Here is a 19,804-nt window from a genome sequence, read left to right as displayed (position 1 = left end):
GGCCAGGAAAAGTAGGCCAAGACACCTATCTGTTCAGGACTCTGGTTGGGGGGGGTGTCTGGAGGGTTAAGCAAGGGAAGGCCTGGTATGATTTGTATTTCTACGAGACTTTCCATGGAGAACAACTAGCAAGGTGGTGGCAATGGTCTCAGGAAGCTCAGTAATCCAGACTAGAAATGCTCGGGTCACTGTGGAGAGTCACAGCAGAGACGGAGAGGCAGAGGGGAATGTAAAATGCATTTTTGAAAAAGAATCAGCCCTTCCTGCTTTTGAGAAGTTCCCACTGTTGGAAAAACGAAATGATTACTTCAATAAAAGTAAAGGCCCAGATGGATGGGCATAGGATGGATCCTGGAAGGCTTCCTGGAGGAGTCAAGATGTGGGGGACGAAATGTAAGTTTTTCCCCAGTGAGACGGGAGAGGGGACTTTAGCAGAGATGACAGCATATGTAGGAGCTGTGAAAATGAGCCTTGCAGACCTCCAACTGCAGAGACCTAAATGACCAGGGGCCCCACCCACAGTGTCTACTCCAGCCTGCTCGTGCTGGTCACTTTGTGTTTAGACGTCTGTTCGCATGACTCTTTTTCCTCTCAAAATTCAAGCTCCTGAGAGCCTGTCTTATCTAGTGCGACAATAAATATTTCTTGACTAATAAATATTCATATTCTCTAATAGTCACACTGCCCAACTCTAAAGTGCCCATCACTTCTTCACTTTCTGGTCCTCCTTGGTGACGTCATATGATGCAGTATTTGCAAAGTCTTTGCCTCCACGTGTGGCCTCCCCATCAGCTCGTTGAGGGTAAAGCCTCTGGAAGTTCTATTTGTGTCCCTTCTCAAGGGTCATGATATTTAAAGACTCCCAAATGAAATGAGAGAACAAGTGGATTAAATCTCTGTATAGTTAGCTATTACCAACTAATGGAATTCTGTTCCTTTCTTTGTTCCCAGGGTGGTAAAGTGACTTCACCTGCTGCTTCTCCAACATGTCTTCTGAAAACAATTCAGTGTCAGGAGACTTGTCTCCTCCCTCTCCCACAACGTCTGAATTTTCCACACAGAACTTCCCTTCAGCAAAAGAGGATACCAAGGTAGAGTTAGATAGGGAGAGTTTGAGGGATAAATCTACACCTGGTAAAACAAAAAAGTCTCTGAAAGGGAAACATTACCCAGGAAAGGAAGAGTATCTGGAGAAGAGAGAGCATTCAAGGCAGGAAGACTATCTGGAGGAGAAAGACACCCTGGAGGAGTATGAGTCTACAGAGGAGGAAGAGTATCTGCAGGAGGATGAGTATCTAGAGGAGGACAAGTTTATAAACGTAACAGACTACATGTTTAAAGGAGAGAATCTGAGAAAAGCACATCCATTTGAAAAGCATCTGGGACAGGGTGAGTATCCAGAGGGAAGGGAATATCTAGAGGAGGAAAAACGTCAAAAGGGAAACAATATCTAACAGTATCTTTATAAAGAAGAGCATCTAGAAGTGGGTAAGTATCTGGAGTCGGGCCTCTCAAAAGATGGTCACCCCTGGAAGAAAGAACAAGCCCCGGAGGCAACCAAGCCCAAATTATTAACTCTGTCCATGGTGCTGACAGGTAGGAAGACTCTTATAGGCAAAGTTCTCACAACTCCAACAGCCATGCCCCAAGCACTGTGCCCAAGACGGGGAGACCTCATGAAATAAAGTGCCTGTTTAAAAAAAAAAAAAAAAAAAGATAATTTTTATCTTTTCCTTATTGTACCCATTCATTGTGGGTGTTTTAGATAATATAATATAAATTTTAAAAGAAAGGAAAGAAAGAGAGAAAGAAATTACCATTGCTCAGAGATGATAATCACTTTTCACACTTTGGTTCTACCTCCCCAGTATAATTTACTGACTAGTGATATTTTATTCCTTTCTCAGTTACCAGGTTAATAAAGGTGGAGATATATATATAAACATATGTATGTATATGGATCAGAGGGGGGTTTTTTTGTACCAGGGATTGAACCCAGGGGCACTCAACCACTGAGCCATATCTTCTACCCCACTTTTTTTTATATTTATTTTGAGACAAGGCCTTGCTAAGTTGCTGAGGCTAGCTTTGAGCTCATAATCTTCCTGCCTCAGCTTCCTGAGCCACTGGGAATACAGGCATGAGCCACCAAGCCCAGCTGCATCAAACTTTATTATAGTGTTTTAACCAGTTTTTAACGTTTCTTTGTTTATATACTAATATGCTGTGGTCATAAATAAATAGTATGTATTTATATGAATATAATTTTATATTTTAAATTTTGAGTATTATTTAGCTTACTTTTCTTTTTTAATTTTTATTTTTAATTAACTCAATAATTGTACATAATTATGGAGTACAACCTGACATCTCAATGCATGTATTCAACGTGTAGTGATCAGATCGAGGTGATTGGCAAATCTGTCAGCTCTGTCTGGCATTTGTCCTATCTTTGTGTAGAGAGCCTTCAAAATCCTCTCTATTAATTACTTTTAAATATTCAGTGAATTGTTGTCAAACATAGTTAACCTACTGTGCTATGGAACATGAAAAGTTATTCTTCCTATATCCAAAGGCACCTCTGTACCCAATAACCATCCTATCTCCACCTCTTCTCCCCCACTTCCTTCCAGACTAAGTCACAATATTTCCAATTGATCCCCTATTATCGACCATTCATTGTTTCTGATCTTATTGTTACTTTTGTAAAACAGCATTTTGGTGAACATATAACTAAGTTTTTTCAATGGTCTCTAATTATTTCCTAGAAGACATTCCTACCATCTGATAATAGATCAAAAGACTCTGATAAAGACCCTGCTATGCTTCTCAGGGTGCCCATTCAAACCCCCAGAAGGAATAGTCTTTCGATGCAGCTGAATATTTGACTTTGGAGTGATGCCTCTCATCCCAGGGCTGACGCTTTTCCAATACTGTCTCTGCAATTGGCACCACTTCCTTGAGTAGAATTTCACCATTTGGCAACTTCCCTCTCGTGCTGTTCACCAGCAGTGGTTAATGGGATTCACAGAGGTGCATGGGGTGTCTCACCTTGATGTCGTGATTACATGGCCATATCCAACAAGGTACAGAAGCTTTAGTTCCAGGCCATCTGTATCATCTTAAGTCAAGCTAGAAATAAAACTAAACTATTCTTCTGCCTCCGTTCTGCTACCTACTGCAAACATCCCAAGCAGCTTGAATAGTTAGTCCTAAAAATCTGATTCCACACACACAAAAAGCTGGGCGTCCTCAGCAGATATTTTACCTTTATCCTTTTTTGTCTAATCATATGTATCATTCTCCATTCCTACTCTCTTCATGAAAGTTGAGTTGTTGTATTGGAGAGGTAATTGCTCTATTGCTGGAAAATTCTTTTCTGTGTGCCTTTACAACTAAGCTCCCTCTTGGGATCCTAATATCCCCGCTGTTCAAGTACCAAGCGCAATTCTAATACTGAAAAATAGCATTCAGGGTTTTTCTCTTGCACAGTATGAATCAAGCATTCTTAACATGTCCTCTCTATGTGCTGAATCTTTGTAAATATATTACCCACTAGAGCAGGACAAATACAATGCTGTCAAGTGAATGGAACTGTGTATAAAGCAAAAGCTTTGAAAATAAATGGCCTGCTAGCAAAAATTGGAAAGGCACTGAAAAAAACTGTAGGGGAATGCTAAAATGGATTTAAAGGTACATGGAAGAATGCCTTGGTCTATGCAAACCCAAAGTACCAAGCTAGATTGTACAAAACAGGTTAAGAAGGGACTTACAAGAGAATTCACTCTTTGAAAGAATTTATAGCAAGGTTTCTCTTTAAAAAAAATTTTTTTAGTTGTTGATAGACCTTTATTTTATTTACATGCAGTGCTGAGAATCAAACCCAATACCTCACACATGCCAGGCAAGTGTGCTACCGCTGAGCCCCAGCCCCAGCCCCAGCAAGGTTTCTCTTTTTTTTTTATTTTTTAGTTTTAGGTGGACACAATATTTTTATTTTACATTTATGTGGTGCTGAGGATCGAACCCATTGCCTCATGCATGCTAGGCCAGCACTCTACCACTAAGCCACAACCCCAGCCCCTCCAGCAAGGTTTCTTTATGTAGAATATTCTTCTAATATCTTTAAGATATAACTTTGTTTCCCCCTTGTTTTGCATCTCAGTGCCCAACAAGAGCACCTTTGTGACCCATAGCAGATGTTCCATACATGCAAATTGAATCAAATTATCAAATTCATTTTATAAGGCCACACATGAGCACACAGAGAGACATTTATTTAAAAAAATATATATGGCTGGGCACAATGGTGCATACCTATAATCCCAGCTACTCAAGTGGCTGACGCAGGTTGATTGCAAGTTCAAGGCTGACCTGTGCAACTTAGCAAGACCCTGCCTCAAAATAAAAAGGCTTGGGATGTAGCTCAGTAGTAGAGTACTTATGTAGCATGTGCAAGGCCATGGATTCAACGCTCCATACTGCATGAATTAATTGGCATTTATAGTATGTTCCCTAGAGAAGACAGATAGGCTCCTATCCCTCATTATGATTGGCTGGTTTCCAGATATTAGTGGTGGATCACTATGTGGGAAGGATTGTGAGGCTCCATCTGGGCTCAGCAGGAAAGAGTGCTGTGCTTGACTAGCAATGTCTGCCACAGGATCCGTCAGTGAAGGGGGAGCATCATTACCCTTTATTTGCTTACTTAGGGGCAGATGGGAGTCTGCCACATGAGCACATTTTTCTTTCTATCTCTGGAGTTTGACTGCCTGCTCTCTCCCACTTTCTAGTGGCATGAAGTTGAACAAATCACTTACTCTCTCTGTATCTTGGTTTTCTTCACTGAAATTAGCAAGAGCAATAGACCTACCTTATTGGATGCATGTGAATATTAATGGGGTCAAGTTACCTAAAGCATTATGAGCTATGCCAGGTACTTAGCATTTTCATGTAAATGTTAGCGATTATTAGCATCATTCCCCTGCCATTGACTTGTGAGTGGCCACACGCCCTGGCAACATTTCCCTACCCCGTGAAATGGACATAACCCAAAGACAAGACAAGAAATGGTGTAGAGGGTGTGAGAGGGATCTGCACCCTCCACCCTCTACTCTGTGGCAGGTCAATTCTAGTCCTTCCAATACTCTGCACAAATCCAGTTGTCCGACCAACAACCCCCACCCATCTCTTTCCTAAAGACACGATTTCTTCCATGGCTGTGGAAAAATCCAATAAAATTAGATGTGCAACTAAAATAAAAATACAGCATCAATTGCCACTGAATAATCGATAGTCACATTTATCTGACATCCCCCAAGGGGTTACAAACACTGGATGTGGCACGTGAGCGTAAGCCCTGTGGCACCAGCATCAGAAGACCCAGCACATGGTGGGGTCTATGACCTGGGCATGTCCCTTCCTTTCTCAGGGTTTCAGTTTCTCCATGCACAAAAACATCTTTCTTCACAGGGTAACTGGGATGATTAAATAAAATAATATACCTGAAAATGCTCTGGAATCTCTCCCACACCAATAAAATTGTAAGGTGTGAAAATATTCTTCTGCACTCATGAGAAGGAAGGTGCCAGAAGGAAGGAGTAAAACCTACCTGCTGCCACAGGACATGCTGTCAAGAGGAAGGACCCCATGAGGAGGACCCCATGCACACACACACTTTTTTTAAACCCCAAGAACTTCCTAATGAGAAATCTGCTCCTTGGCAAAAGACCTCACAGTATGTTGATTTTGGTTCATGAAGGTTTTGCCTATTAATACTTTGAAACATAAAATACGCTGGATTTGGTTTTCTTTACCTTTGCTAGCTCCTCCTGGAGCCTCTGACTGCTGTTTGTCCTAAATGCTGTGACAAGGTTGTCAATCCAGTTGAGAGTTGATGTCCAGACTGCTATTCCCGAGAGGAAATCTAGCTATTAAGAAAGATGCAAGAAATACTCATAAAGCTGGAGGCGGGGCCAGCTGAGTTCTGATGCAGGAAGGCTTCCCGTTTGTAGATTTAAGTTGGCAACTGGTGGCAGGGGATGCTGGTGACCCAGGGCTGGGCAAATCCAGCCTCCACTGTGCTTTCTACAGATCCCTGCTGTGTATTTAGCATGTGACCCATCCCAAGGAAGGTCAGGCAACACAATCCAATGGCACAGGGTGTGTATGGTTCATTTCACAGATTCTATCTCCTTTGATGCTCCCAGCCATGATCCCCCATCCCTGCTTTACAAATGAGGACCTGGATTCAGAGGATATGTGACTAGTCCAAGACCACAGGAAATAACAAGACCCAAGACAGTCTCCCCAGCTCTCTCTCCTCTCCCAATCACTTCTTTCTCTTCTCCTTTCCATCCTCCTTTCATCCTTTGTTTCTATTTAGTAAGCTATGTGCATATCTTAATTTTCAAAGAAATAATCTATTCTTGCCCATCTCTTTTAAAAGATGAACTGGACACAGTGACCCACCCCAGCAGCTAGGGAGACTGAGGCAGGAGGATCGCGAGTTCAAAGCCAGCCTCAGCAAAAGCGAGGCACTAAGCAATTCAGTGAGACCCTGTTGCCAAATAAAATACTAAATAGAGCTGGAGATGTGATTCAGTGGCCAAGTGCCCCTGAGTTCATTCCCCAATACCAAAAAAAAAAAAAAAAAAGGAAATTTGAAAAAAGTAGAAATACCTCACCCTATCTGCTAACATCCAAACACAGGTAAAGCAAACTCACATTTTAGTGCTTTGTATTCTGTCTCCTACCCTTATCATCTGCACATGTGACAGTGATGGTTGTCATTTTGTGGTAGTGTCTTGTTTTTAACCATCTTAAACATGTTATATACCCAGCTCATATTCTACTTTTATAACTGAGTATAACAGTTTCACCATTTGCCCATGTTGCTTAATTTTTGTAGACATCACACTTTCATAGGCAAGTCACTTCCTGAATCCCATTCTGTCCCATGAGTAAACTCTGGGTAAGTATAATTGTTAAACATTTAAGTTTCAAGTTGAACTGTTTTCGTTCTCATTTCCTGACTGCTTCCACTTTGCCATTCTCTATTCCTTGAATTCATGGCATATTTTATCCCAATGTGCATGGAATTCTTGATGTTATACCATCAAGGCAATCAATCAAGTAGTTAAATGATATGAGCAATTTCTTTAAAGTTAAAAATAATTCTTAATATTTTTATATCCTCTGTACCTTGGTCATCTCTGGTAGACAAATGTCTTTTGTCCCTAACAGAGGGAGGAATTTGTGAACACCTAAGAGATTAGCAAAAGAAACTCAAATTTCCAAAATCCACAGTTTCTTGAAAATTCTGTTCTTGAATTCTGTCTCGTTTTATAAAGTTCAATCTCATAATGTATAAGACAGAGGTAAAGTGAAACTAGAAAACTGCTGTAATTCAAGCCTCAATTTCAGTATCAGGGATTTTAAGAAAAAAAAATTAAATACAAAGAAAAATAGTTTTTTTTCCCTATTCCTGCCAATATTGTCTTTCTGTTCTTCTGTTCTTTTTTCCAATAGACTTCAAATCGGTTTATTCATCATTGATGTTATCTCGTCTTAATGCAAGGTAAGAGTCTTTGCGGTGGTGTGGGGATGGGTAAGTGAGGTGAAAACTCACACTTAGGAATTCTGTTTGAACCTTTGGAAGACCAAAGATGAGGAGGGATGTGGTAGGGCTCCGGAGCAGGTCTCCTGAGAAAAAGGTGGTTGAGCAAGGGGCTTCTGCTCACCCCTGCCACAGAGTTGCTCACGGGGGTGGGTTCCAAGATCAGGGTCCTAGTGCCCAGAACTACCAGAGATAGAAGGGCAGGGCATCCGAGTCTGGAGATAAGAGCTCAACCCACCAGAGACAGCAGAGGGCTCATGGGCAGTGTCCTTGTGTAAGCAGAGAGTGGACGGCCAAAGAGAAGGTGCAGTCTATCCAGGGAAAGAAAAAGGCTGGGCTTGTTTCCAAGGTCAACTATCATTCAGGGAATATTGATTAAATTTCTGTGACAGGACTTGACACACCCTAGACACTCATTATGGAAGAAATGAATAAATGCTTTCTATGTGCCCAGCTCTGAAGAAACCAGTATGGGAGTGTCCCCAAGCCTTCTGATCCACAGTCCTGGTCCTCGTGTCTCATTCCCTACAATATCTCCCCAAAGCCCCCAAAGGATGATCGTGGTGGCCGAGGTGGGCAGTCAAGTGTCTCCACTGGTCAACTGGGTTGACATGAGATTTAAAAAGTGCACAAGGCCAGTTTGGTTTTAGTGAGAAGCAGGAATTAAGTCCCAACTTTGTTGTGTAGGAAAGCCCCAAGGACAGCTTGAGGGGACTGGGCCTCCTGTTGGCCTGGCAAGGTGGCATCCTGCTCCTCCTCTGCACCACCTCTCTGGCCCACACTTCAGGCCTCCAGAGGCTCAGCCAGGTTGATCTGATTGATGCTAACCACCCCTCAAAGGCCTTGCACATATAAGGGAATAGCTTTTGAAGACCCCTTCACTTCACTTCCTGGCACCCAAAAGCAAGTTCAGTGATATGGCACTGCAGTGGCCTAACAGTAAAGTGATTGCTTCAAGGTGTCTGTGAACAGGGACTCCGGAGCCACACTGCCTGGGTTTGAGTCTCAGCTCTGGGTTTGAGTCTCTGCATAGCTTAGCTAGCAGTACGTTATTATAGGGCGGCCACTCCATCTCCTTGTACCTGTTTCTCCACCTGTATAATGGAAGAGGAGGAGAGTCCGCCTCATGCGTTGTGAGGCAGAGTTGTAACGTGTGGCTAGCACGCAGGACACCTCTGCCAGCGCTAGGGATCATTGTTATTCTCTATTCTGCTCCCACACTTGCCTCGAGCCACTTAGCAACACCTAGAACACAAATCATGACTCCAAGTCAGCTGTATTCCAAGTGATGGGTCTATCCTTTATTCATATTTCACGGGGAATATCTTCTGTTCCCAAGAGCTCTGAGGAGCAGGGAGGACCTGAGGGACCTTCCTGGTGTCCGTATGCTCTTTGGCTGGGTCTCTGGGGATAATGTCCTGGATTTTCCTCACACAAGATAGCTGAGAGACTGAATCCTCCCCGAACCCATTCGGGCAAGAAGTGTTATGTGAGTGCACATGGGTGTTAAGGCAGGCATTGGGAAGGGGAGCAGCGACAGAGCAAGCATCCTTATAAACAGGAAGGCCACCCGCCACCCCAGGCCTGGAGCTCCTCCTCCCATTTCCCAAGTTCCCCCAGGCAAGAGCAGCCCCTTTCCTGCTCTGTAGCAGCTGAGGAAGCAGGCCTTGAGCAGTCTAAGCTCCCCAGGGGCTGGAATATGATGAGTGCTCCTTGTTCTCTCTCCCGTGTGGATGGAGCATGGAGCTCTGTTCAGTCCAAATAGGCCGGGACCATGGTTCTGCTTCCTGAGAACTGAGGCTGCAGCAGAACCCTGGCAGGCTCCACAGAGGCCCTGCCATGTCCCAGCCCAGGCAACGGTACAGAGAGGGTGTTGGGGAAATGTCCACCAAGATGGAAATAACCAGAGTTCCCTACCTCAGCTCAAGCATAACCCGCTCTGTTTGTTCAACGGCTTTTCAATGTCCTGGCATTACCTCTTTGGGTCCCGATGCACACTTGGTGAATGAGGCAGGACAGGCATTATCTTGCTACAAAGGTTAAGAAAAGTCTCTGGAGGCCTGGAGGAGTGGCCTGACCTGGCCTTGAGGCCTGGAGCAAAGCAAGAGGACCTCACCTAGGACCTCACCTGTGTCTGCTGGTTCTTGACCCCTGTGGTCACCCAACATAGGACCCAAGCATCTTGCCCCTAAACCCAGGGCACCTTTCCAATATTGTGCCCTGAGAATGTAGTGCTCTGTGGCCACAGATCAAGGCCCTCCTACTGTCCCTGAGCAGGTGCCTGAAAGACCTGCCTGTACCTACTACAGACAAGGAAGGGAAAACCCCATCCCACAGTCCCCACCACTAGGACAAGCAGCCTCCTCCTCTCACCCCAAGCCTCAGAGTCCAGCCCTCACCCACTCCTCTGTCCCTACATCAAGAAATCTGTCCCAGATCAGGAGAGGTCCCACCTGACTTCCCCTATATGAACAATAGCAGATAAGTAACTTAGCGGTCACTCCACTAGTATGCAAAAGCCGACATGTAAGTTCAGGTCATCTGACACCAAAGTCTGTTTTTTCCACCTGTCAGTTTCTTCCACTAGTCAGTTCTCCTGTATATACTGGACATTTTCTCAAAGGCCTGTTTCTGCCACCTGGGCCAGTAACACATGAAATGATTTTAGGGTCAAATTGCCCCCCAAAAAACTCCTCTCAATTCCTTACAATTATAGTTCTTGGGTCCCAGTTAAAAGCCAGAGATTCCTGAGAAAGGACAGAGTATGGATCAGTGTTTGGGGGTTGTGTGTCTTGATTCTAAGCGTCCAGAGAGCAGGGCTTGTGCCTCATACCCAATGCCCGCCCCCCTCGGGCCCTTTAGAAAACTCTCCTGATGGTGGAGGTGTTCATGGTAGTTCTACTGCAGGAACAGGCCTCGGTGCTTGATTTAAACTGCTGTGACACCTTCAGTGGTTTTCCACTCTGCCTTGAGCAACAGTGAGGAAGAAAGGGCAAATGGAATGAACAGGGTTGTGAACCAGGAAGAAGGGGGAATGTTCTAGAATGTTCTGCTGTCAGTGATGGCAGAAGGTATTTGAAGGTACCTGGAGAACCTTTCATTTTGTAGGAAGGCAGAAGTCGGCCCCACATGGCCTGTGCTACCCAGAGTGGCACGCAGGCCCATAATCCATGATTTTCCAGCGAGTCCTGTCTAATCCTGTGGCCTCCATCATCTGTGACTGGCAGAAGTCTGAAAAGCAGCCACCTCCCCCCAGTCTCCCAGCATGCCATGGACCTGAGTCCTAACCTGGTGTCTGACTAGAAACTGACCACCCCTGTGTTCCCCTCTGACAGGAGCCCAATTGCCAGCACCTCTCAGGCCACCTTTTATTATGGTGTCCCACGTTCTGCCACTATCTCTGCCGACTCAGAACAAGCCGAGGTTTCCATAAGACACCAGGCCAGTCAGACGAAATGGGCCTACGAAAGCAAGTTGGGTAAGGAAGGCTGTACCCTGCTGGGTCCCCTCACCAGGCTCCCTGAGGCTCAGGAAAGAATGGGCTCACAGTGTTTTCTGTGCCTGGGGGACTATGTCCCATGCTAATGGTGTGACACTGCTCCCCGGGTCATCCCACGTCATATATGCAAAAGAAGTTAATTTCTCCATGAGTACTGCCACTCCTTCCACCCGTTCCAGACTCCCTCTGCGCTGAAACAGATGCCCTCCCTCAGTCTCCTCCCTTGTAGCTCATTAGTCTTCCTGTCCTTGTTCTACGTGAAACAGGAAATCTTTCCCTCCGGGACACAGGCCATTTCCTTCCCAGATTAGAGACAGGTTCCCTGGTGCGATCGGCCATATCCAGATAATCATGAGAACAGCGAAAGCAACTGAAGTCACCTCAGACTCTGTCTCAGTGTGCAGTCGAAGCCAGCCCTGACTCTGAACCAGGCAAAACCATCTGTACAATGAACTTCCATAGCTACAACTGGGAGACACACAGGAGAGGGTTCAGCAAGATTGCACTGGGGGTCTTAATTCTCCATCCAATTAAGCCCAAAGGCCTTCCACTCTAGGGTCCTGGGGATGGAAGACTGAACAGCATTTCTCACCATTATTAATCATTTAAGTCTGGCCTTAGTGGGATCGATCCATCACTGATTCACAGATTTATTTCACATCTGTAGTCATGGCAGCAATAAATTAGATTCCCTGGTTGCCTCACCTCCCTGCCCCCAACTATGCCTGCTAAATTTTGTAGCTCAAATATGGTTAAATGAAATTAGGAGCCAGAAACCCTTTAAGGAAGAATGGAGAGGCCGAGGACAGGCCCAAATGAGCCGGTGCATGACCAGGAGTGTTTTACAGGCTAAATGGTTTCAGTTGGAACTTGTGTCAGCATGTGTGCCCTGGTGAAGCCCAAGAACTGGAATCATTTCAAAATCAGGAAGCATGACAGCTGGGGGAAATCTGAGCATTCATCTAGAAATTCGTAAGCAGGACTCTGAAAAATCATTTCCTGAGTAATTGCCTATGAAGTGCCAATGCTAAGCTTGAAAGGATGTGAGAGAGGAGAGAGGGGGAAGAATGAGGCTGGAGTGGGAAGGAAAGACTCAGGCCTGTACCTACCACTGTGAACCCACCCCAGAGAGACCCTGCTGAGATCACTGCTTTATGTGCTGTGTTCACTCATGACCCTTTTGTATTGAAGCCTAATTTGTATACTTGTCGTGTCTGTATTTAATTTAGGTTATACGTGCCACATGTATTTGATCTGGACAGGCAAGTTTCACAGCTATCTGTCCCACCAAAACTGGGTCCCTTAAAGCCAACACAGGTTGAGTGTCTAGTAAAAGTCAAGCCTCCCATCATTAATGTCTACTGATCAAATACTAGGACATTGGCAGCCTGAGACAAAGGTGTGGACAGTGTTGGAACCTCCAAGCAGGGCTCAATGACACACCCAAGTTCCTGCAGTTGCTTTGGGGGAGGGTCATGAAGGAGTGCAGGGAAGGTCACCCTAACATGTAGCACTCTGGTATGCTGATTGTTTTACGTTACAGGAACTTAGAGAGCAGCAGGTGCAGTAGAGTCTTGGCCATGATGCCGCCATATTGACCTTGAATCCAGACCCTCCGAGGAAGAGAACAATTCCCTCCGGTCCCTTCCCTGAGCCTTCATTAGCTAAACTCTGCAGGAAGAGAGGCTGAAGTCTGTCAACTCACCTGGACAGACTTTTGTCATACACCATTGTCTTCTATTTTGGTCTCATTCGACTTTCCAAAGAGAACCACTTACAATCCATTGTCTATTCTGCAGACTTTGTCCCAGGCCACAGTGTTTCTCCAAGCCCACTGGGTACCCCTAGAAACAATATACCCCTAGAAACAGTTTCCTCTTGAAACTGTCTACATTCCCCATCTGCCCCTCTATGGAAACGGGGGTACGCAAGTTTCTGAATCGTGGGCTGGGGGTTACATGTTGTGATCTCCTCTGTGCGTGAGAAGTTCGTGTCTCTCTTCTCTTTGGTGTGTCTATAGTCACTTCATTACTGGGAACCTTCAGAGGGTGGGGGAAAATCTTGCCTGTTGCTCTTACAATCATTACAGCAGAAATCAAAACTAAGGAAAAGTAAGTCCCTAAAACTCATGGAAATTTCTTTACCTTCCTTCCTATGGCTTATAATTTATCTTTCTGGAGAGATTTGGTGGTAATAGGTTCGTGTTTTATGTCTGGTATGTGGAATGGAGCCAGTATGATAGAATGACAAGGCACAGGTATATTTAGCAGCTCTCAGAGCCTGGGTCACTGCCTCAAAGGCAGGAGTTTATGGGCCAGCAAACCAAGCTGGTTGAATAATGCCACGGAAGGAGTAGACCATCTCCAGCCTCCCAGCCTCCTGGGGTCAGGGACCCCAGACCTGTGATCCAGGCTCAAAGACAGGGAAGGCTGTAGGCGAGCCAGCCAGCTGTGCTTCCTGCCAAGCTGTTCTGCATACCAATTTCAAAATGGTTCCAGGTTCTCACCTCCATCAGAATATGTATCCAGGGAGCACTGAGGAGGAACATCCATCTTCCAGCTAGTGGTACAAACACAGGTTGGCTTCGGGCTGGAGGAAGAAATGAAGAAATGTGAGACTTCGACATGAGGTGATGTAGGAAGGGCAGGGGATGCAGCCAAGAAGCATGGGGTCCCAAGAAGGCCGAGGGCCTCAAAGTCAAGAGGAGGGGAGGAAAAGGGCCCTCTGTCAGTGTATTAAGGAATCCTAAGAGTAGTAGACACGAGAAGGAATCTGCTTTAAGCCCAGGGCAGAAGGCACCCATGTACTTGTTGGAAAAACACAGGAGACCATGACAAAAAAGCAACCTAAAGAGCTGGTAGTTCAAGGCCTCAGCAGCAAGAGACTGCCGCCCCAGGAGGCCTGGGTCTGCACAGCCACACCACGAGATGCTTGCAGAGACGGCCGCCCAGCCTTTATGAGAATCCCTGCCTGCAACAACTTGAAATCTTCCTTCTTAACAAGATCTCCAGAGAATTCTGGGGAACCCAACTGATAGAGAACTGAGAACTCTAGCTTAAGGTGAATTTTGTGGGTGTCAGTCTCCTGTTTCCAAAGCATTTTTTTCATTATGGGATTGCTCAACCCCAGTGGGTCAGAAACAGTGTTTTACATGGCACAACAGGACTGTGAACTCGATATGGAGCAAATTCTACCCAGATAAATCCTTGAAAGCTGTTACTGCAGAGGGTGGCAGGTCTGATGGGGAGAGAATGCTAAAGGTACAGGAAATACCTTGTGATCCATATGAGGAGGCATTCCGGAGGACCAGAAGGACTATTTATGGCCCCATGTGTCCATCTATCTAGATACAAAGCAGGATCATAAACAAAGGAGAACAGGAATTACAACACCAAGCATTCTATCCATGCTCACAGAAATCCTCCAGATTTAGTGCCTGGCTCATAGGAAGCACCTATAAATATTTGTTAAATACTTTTGAAATTGTTGTTGAACTCCTCCTCTGATTCAAGATTGGATAATGGATATAAAAAGGTACATCCTGTCCAAAGAAATAGTCTTGGTAGAAAAGGGGCTAGAGTCAGAGACACTGTATGTATAGAAAAGTAGGTAAGGCTAAATGAAAGTGGGGGGCAAGTGATCCTTCAAGCCCCCTGGCAAGACAGAGGAGAGGAAAAGCTCCCCAAAGTGCAGAGTGTGGAAGCACAGATTTTCCTTTAGAGAACTTGGATTTTGAAAGATCAAGTGAAGAAGTTACAACAAAGAGGATGTTCCTGACAAAGAATTGTAGAAAAATGATTCTGAACTTTTAGTGTCAGGAAAGCTGAATCCCAGGATAAACATTCTTACCAAAAATAATAATAATAATACTAAAGAGAATACAGGAGGCAACAAAAGACCCTTTGAAAATGTGATTGGACCAAAAAGGTTAAGGCAGAGCTGCCACTGACACAGTGTGGATGAGTGATGCAGAGAAAGTCAAGTTCTTCAACGGCTGCTGAATTTTCACTTCACTGTGAAAGTAAATTATCTTCAGATTGGAAAGAGTGCAACAAAATCAGGTAGGAAGTTTCAGAAACCAAGGATTGATGGAAAAATCAGAAGAGAATAGTTAACCCTAGATAAAATATGCTGCAGATTATAGAGTGAAAATGATTGAATCGTGTTTCTGGGTTTTGAGTCATTGTAAGAAATTAGACAAATGAAAATGAAAGTTCACTTTCACTTTTTTGCTGGGACCTGCTTCTCTATTACTCCTAAGAATGAAATGTAGGGTGTATGTGTGTGTGCGTGTATGTGTGTGTGTGTGTGTGTGTGTGTGTGTGTGTACACCCATGTGTCCACATGTGTTTGGGAGTGCGAAGAGGCGGTGGGATGGGGCAAAAGATAAAAGGAGCTAGGATTACAAAATTACAGAAGATACAGAACAAGGATAACCAAGAACTTAACAAAAGTTTTTTAAAAAAAAAAACACAGTAGCCTCCCAGGGCTAACTCAACCGATTGATATTAGTCAGTCCCCACTCCCATGTTTCCCAGCCAGCCCCCATTATACACCTCTGAGAAACCTCTTGGCAAAGAATGCCAGAGATGGCCACTTGCTACCATGATAGGTCACACCCTACTGTGTGTCCCCACGGTCTTGGTGCCAGCTGACTCCATAGCAGGAAGGGTATTTCTAAGGTTGCCCCTAACCCCAGCCATCCTAGAGACCCTGGGGACCCAGACTAGTCCCACAGTGACCATAGGGGAAAGCCATAGAGAGGTTACCTTTTCCACCACTGATTTATTGCAGTCCTTGTTCCCAGAGACCAAGAGGGGCAGAGGGAGTACCCAATCCATGCCCATGGAGCCCATCAGCCCTGGTTCATCCCCTTCCTTGATGAGCCCAGAGAGAACCTCAGATCCCAAATGTCCAACATGAGCCCATGGGAAAGCATGATTAAAATTGTAATGCTCCGGGCTGGGGATGTGGTTCAAGCGGTGGCGCGCTCGCCTGGCATGCGTGCGGCCCGGGTTCGATCCTCAGCACCACATACAAACGAAGATGTTGTGTCTGCCGAAAACTAAAAAATAAATGTTAAAATTCTCTCTCTCTCTCTCTCTCTCTCTCTCTCTCTCTCTCTTTAAAAAAAATTGTAATGCTCTATCTTCCTCTGTTTTCTTTTTCCTTTTATCAGTTTTTATGAAGCCTGAATTAAAACCTGATGAAGACACCTCCATGAGCTCTTATTCAGAAGGTACAATTTGTAATGGTTTTGATGACCTGTAGTAGTCACTTATCCATCCGCAGGAAGATGAGAAGCACAGAGTTAGCATGCTCCCAGCCAAGCAGAGCCTGCTTGATCACGGCAGACTGAGGCAGCCTTGATCAAGGCCAATGGCCAAGGCACTATCTTTGGAACTTAAGTGTCAAGATCAAGGCTCAGATAAGACATTGAACCAAAGAGGCAATTGCTATGGCACTCTGAAAAGGAAGGAAACAACATTTATGACTGGTGTTAGGAGGGAAAATAATGAACTATCCATATGCAGTTCATTCAATGATATTAACTACACACCTACTATATACTGGGCAGGATATAAAAATGGAAAAAAACATCTCACACTCTCAGAATTTAAACTCGAGTGGTCAAGAAATAGCAACCCAGGGACTATTTAGTGAGCATAGGCCACAGGCCTTGACCTGCTCAAGATCAAGGAAATCTCTTATTCCAAATCTTGTGATCTCCACTCTGTTCCCCCAGCTATTTAGGAGGTGACTTTAAAATTGATTCTCTTGGGGACTAAAGGGTCCCAATTAATTCACCACACCATACATCCTGTTCATAATGTTGCCCATTTTTTTTCAGTGAATGTTGTCTCTGGATTGCAGCCAGCGGATGTAGCTTGTAAGTGTCCACCAAAATCTATCTTCCTGCAGAGTCTCCTAGGCTGGGGAAAGTGTCCCAGGTGAATGGTTCCCTTGCTGTTTGTCCTGCTGTCCTGCTTGTTAAGTCCTGGAAGGACTGCGGACATTCTGGGCACACAGCCTCAGAACCCCCAAAACAAGAAATGAGGGAGACAGAATGATGGGACAGGCCCTGAAGCTCATCTTCCTACCCAAAAGCTCTGGATCAAGAGCCTCTACATTAAAAGATGGTTCAGGCTATTGTTGGGTCCCCTGAGGTCTAGAAAGCAGGACTTGACTGCGGTGTGGGCACCCTCAGATAGACTCATCCAGTGGCACCTTGGTAGCAAATAACTTAGAACTCCTAAAAATTTTTTAAAGATTTATTAAAGCTTTATTAAATGTTATTCAGGCAGGTCTGGTAATTCTAGATGGGGAAGGACAGGGGAGAATCCTTATGGTGCAGAATTCCAACTTGCACAGCACCACCACAAAACAAAAGCCCACATGAACCAGACCCATCCTCATAAGGAAACAGTTTAAGAACTATTACCTGTTGTACTGAAGCATGAAACTTAAGGGTATTCTTACACACACACATACACACACACACACACACACACACACACACACACACACATCATTCTACCCCCTGTCCCCATAGACTTATCAAACAGACTCAAATTCTGGACTATGCATGCCACCCACATCTCTGCAAGCCCAGAAGGTACTTCTGAATACAGTTTTCTCTGTCTTGTTCCATTTCCAAGGGTGTTCTAGAGAGGTGCTGCTAAAATGTTAATGCACAGTGCAGTCCCCTGGAGACCTTGTGTGGATGCAGATTCTGAGTCGGTAGGTCTGATATTCTTCCTCTCTAAGCAGCTCCCAGAAGCTACTGCTGATCCACCAATCACATTTTGGGTAGCCAGACTTTAGAACAGCTTAAGGATTTGTGCATGTTGCAACGGGCAGCCCAACTGGTGTCCCACCTGCCTAGGTCAACAAAAGTCACATGAAGGGTGCATGGGGTGAAAAGAGTATTGAGTTTCACTTGGGTGCTTGTTAATCTGTGCTGATTGCTCATTTCTCAGAGCTGGCCCTTGGGCTAGTCACTTTACTTCTCTCCTCCTTTTCTTCATCAATTGTCAAAGAGAAAATCATTTAATGGCATTTGTTAAAGCACGAGACAGGCCAAAGTAATCAGACATCACTGGGAGCTGGAAGAGCTGAGGAACGTGATCAGATACCTAAAATGGTCAGATCTTGAAGGTAGGGGGTTCCTACTAAAGTGGTTTAGCAGGGTTTTTGCTAAAACTGGATTTTACGAGGAAGTACACAGGCAGGCCTTGAAGACTCAGGAGCCTTTGGTCAAGCAAAGAATTTTTGTCATTGGAACATGGGGACTATTGTTATCAGGGCAAATACAAATGGCTCAAACGTTTATCCTAAATTCAGGAAGTGCCATTGTGTTAAGTAAGCTTAATGAGGATGCAAAATCACTCTTAGAGAATAGGCACTTTGAGTGAGGAAGAATTAAGATTTGTTCATAATCAGACCAGGAAAAAGACTCCATTCAGCGCAGAGTGTGTGCCAGGCATTGACCCACATTAGCACTGATACTCTGAGCCACCCCAAAGATGAGTCTTACTGTCCGCATTGCACAGATGAGGAGCTAGGGTGCAAGAAGGATGGGTGGTATGTCAGAGGTGGCTCAGGTCTCATAAGACAGAGCTACAACTTGAACCTAATCTGACACCTCCCCATGCTCTGTGGGGCCACTTCAGGAAGATAATGATCTCACCAGAACAGAAGTAGTTGGGGGGACCCCAAAGGGTCAGTAAATCAGAAATAGTTTTCTTCTCATTCAGTTCCAGCTATAGCTATGCTACTGCTTATTTACCATGCTTAACTTGACATGTTGACAAAGCCCATGGATGTTAATAAGCTGAATTATTACATTGAATCGAACGCTTCTGAGCACTCCTGTTCAGTATTTAGAAATGCCAATTTCACCTTCTTCCTGGATAAACACCTACTTTTCCTTCCTCAAATTAACTGTGCATTACTCAATAAAGCCTATTAAAATATAGCCCTCACAAATGATGGAGCTCTGGCTGAGCTGTGAGGGCCAGAGCCAGGCTCACTCTGAGGGAGTCACACAGAAGGCAGTGCCCTTGCAGCTCAAAGCACCTTACACTTGTGGCTTGCACCTTGGTCTCTTAGACCCCTGTTCTCCCTGTTCATTCACGTCTCTCCTCTGGTGCCACTCACAGGGAGCTTCCCCAGTGCTTGCTTGAATCCCTGTGGGTCCTTGTTGGATTTTCCTAAATGGCTTTTGAAAACTTCCCATGCTCCTCTCCCCGGCAGACATTGCCACTGTCACATTAAGTACCCTCGTGGTGGAGATGTGTGTGCCATGTGTGGCGGCTGGGGTATTGTCAGATGTGGCAAGTGGACAGAATCCAGTGCAGACGGAGCTGCAGTGGGAGGTTTGCAGACAGACAGGCCCCTGGGCCTTGTGTCGCTGCACTCAGTGGAACTCTGTCCCATCCCATCAGGAGCCCCAAAGAGTCAGGGCTTTTCTTACTGAATCAAACAGGGAAGCAGGGCAAAATTAACGAGGGTGGGGATCACAAAGAATGTCCCCTCTCTGCCCACAAAGACATAATGAGGATGCAAAATCAGACGAAGTCAGGCAGCCCTGGGCCAACCTGGTGGGCTTTCAAGGCTCTCTGGATGTCCCCGCTTGAAGGTATCATCCAGAAGCTGAGGCAGTAGGCCACTGTCATTTCCCTGGG

General features: G+C 45.1%; 1 protein-coding gene across 1 annotated transcript in view; it reads left to right on the top strand.

Annotated features, from left to right (window-relative positions):
• The first annotated feature begins 986 nt into the window (after positions 1–986).
• Erich6b (glutamate rich 6B) overlaps positions 987–19,804 on the top strand; it is a 42,993-nt gene continuing 24,175 nt past the window's right edge. The window contains exons 1-4 of the mRNA XM_076872216.1: positions 987–1,431; positions 7,531–7,579; positions 10,954–11,096; positions 16,297–16,356. Coding sequence (XP_076728331.1) covers positions 987–1,431; positions 7,531–7,579; positions 10,954–11,096; positions 16,297–16,356 — 697 coding nt within the window. The remainder of the gene's footprint in view (positions 1,432–7,530; positions 7,580–10,953; positions 11,097–16,296; positions 16,357–19,804) is intronic.

This window comes from Callospermophilus lateralis, chromosome 12 (assembly GCF_048772815.1).
Source record: "Callospermophilus lateralis isolate mCalLat2 chromosome 12, mCalLat2.hap1, whole genome shotgun sequence".
NCBI lineage: Eukaryota > Metazoa > Chordata > Mammalia > Rodentia > Sciuridae > Callospermophilus > Callospermophilus lateralis.
The sequence above is the reverse complement of the archived record's forward strand: the minus strand, read 5'-3'. Positions and strand labels throughout refer to the sequence as shown.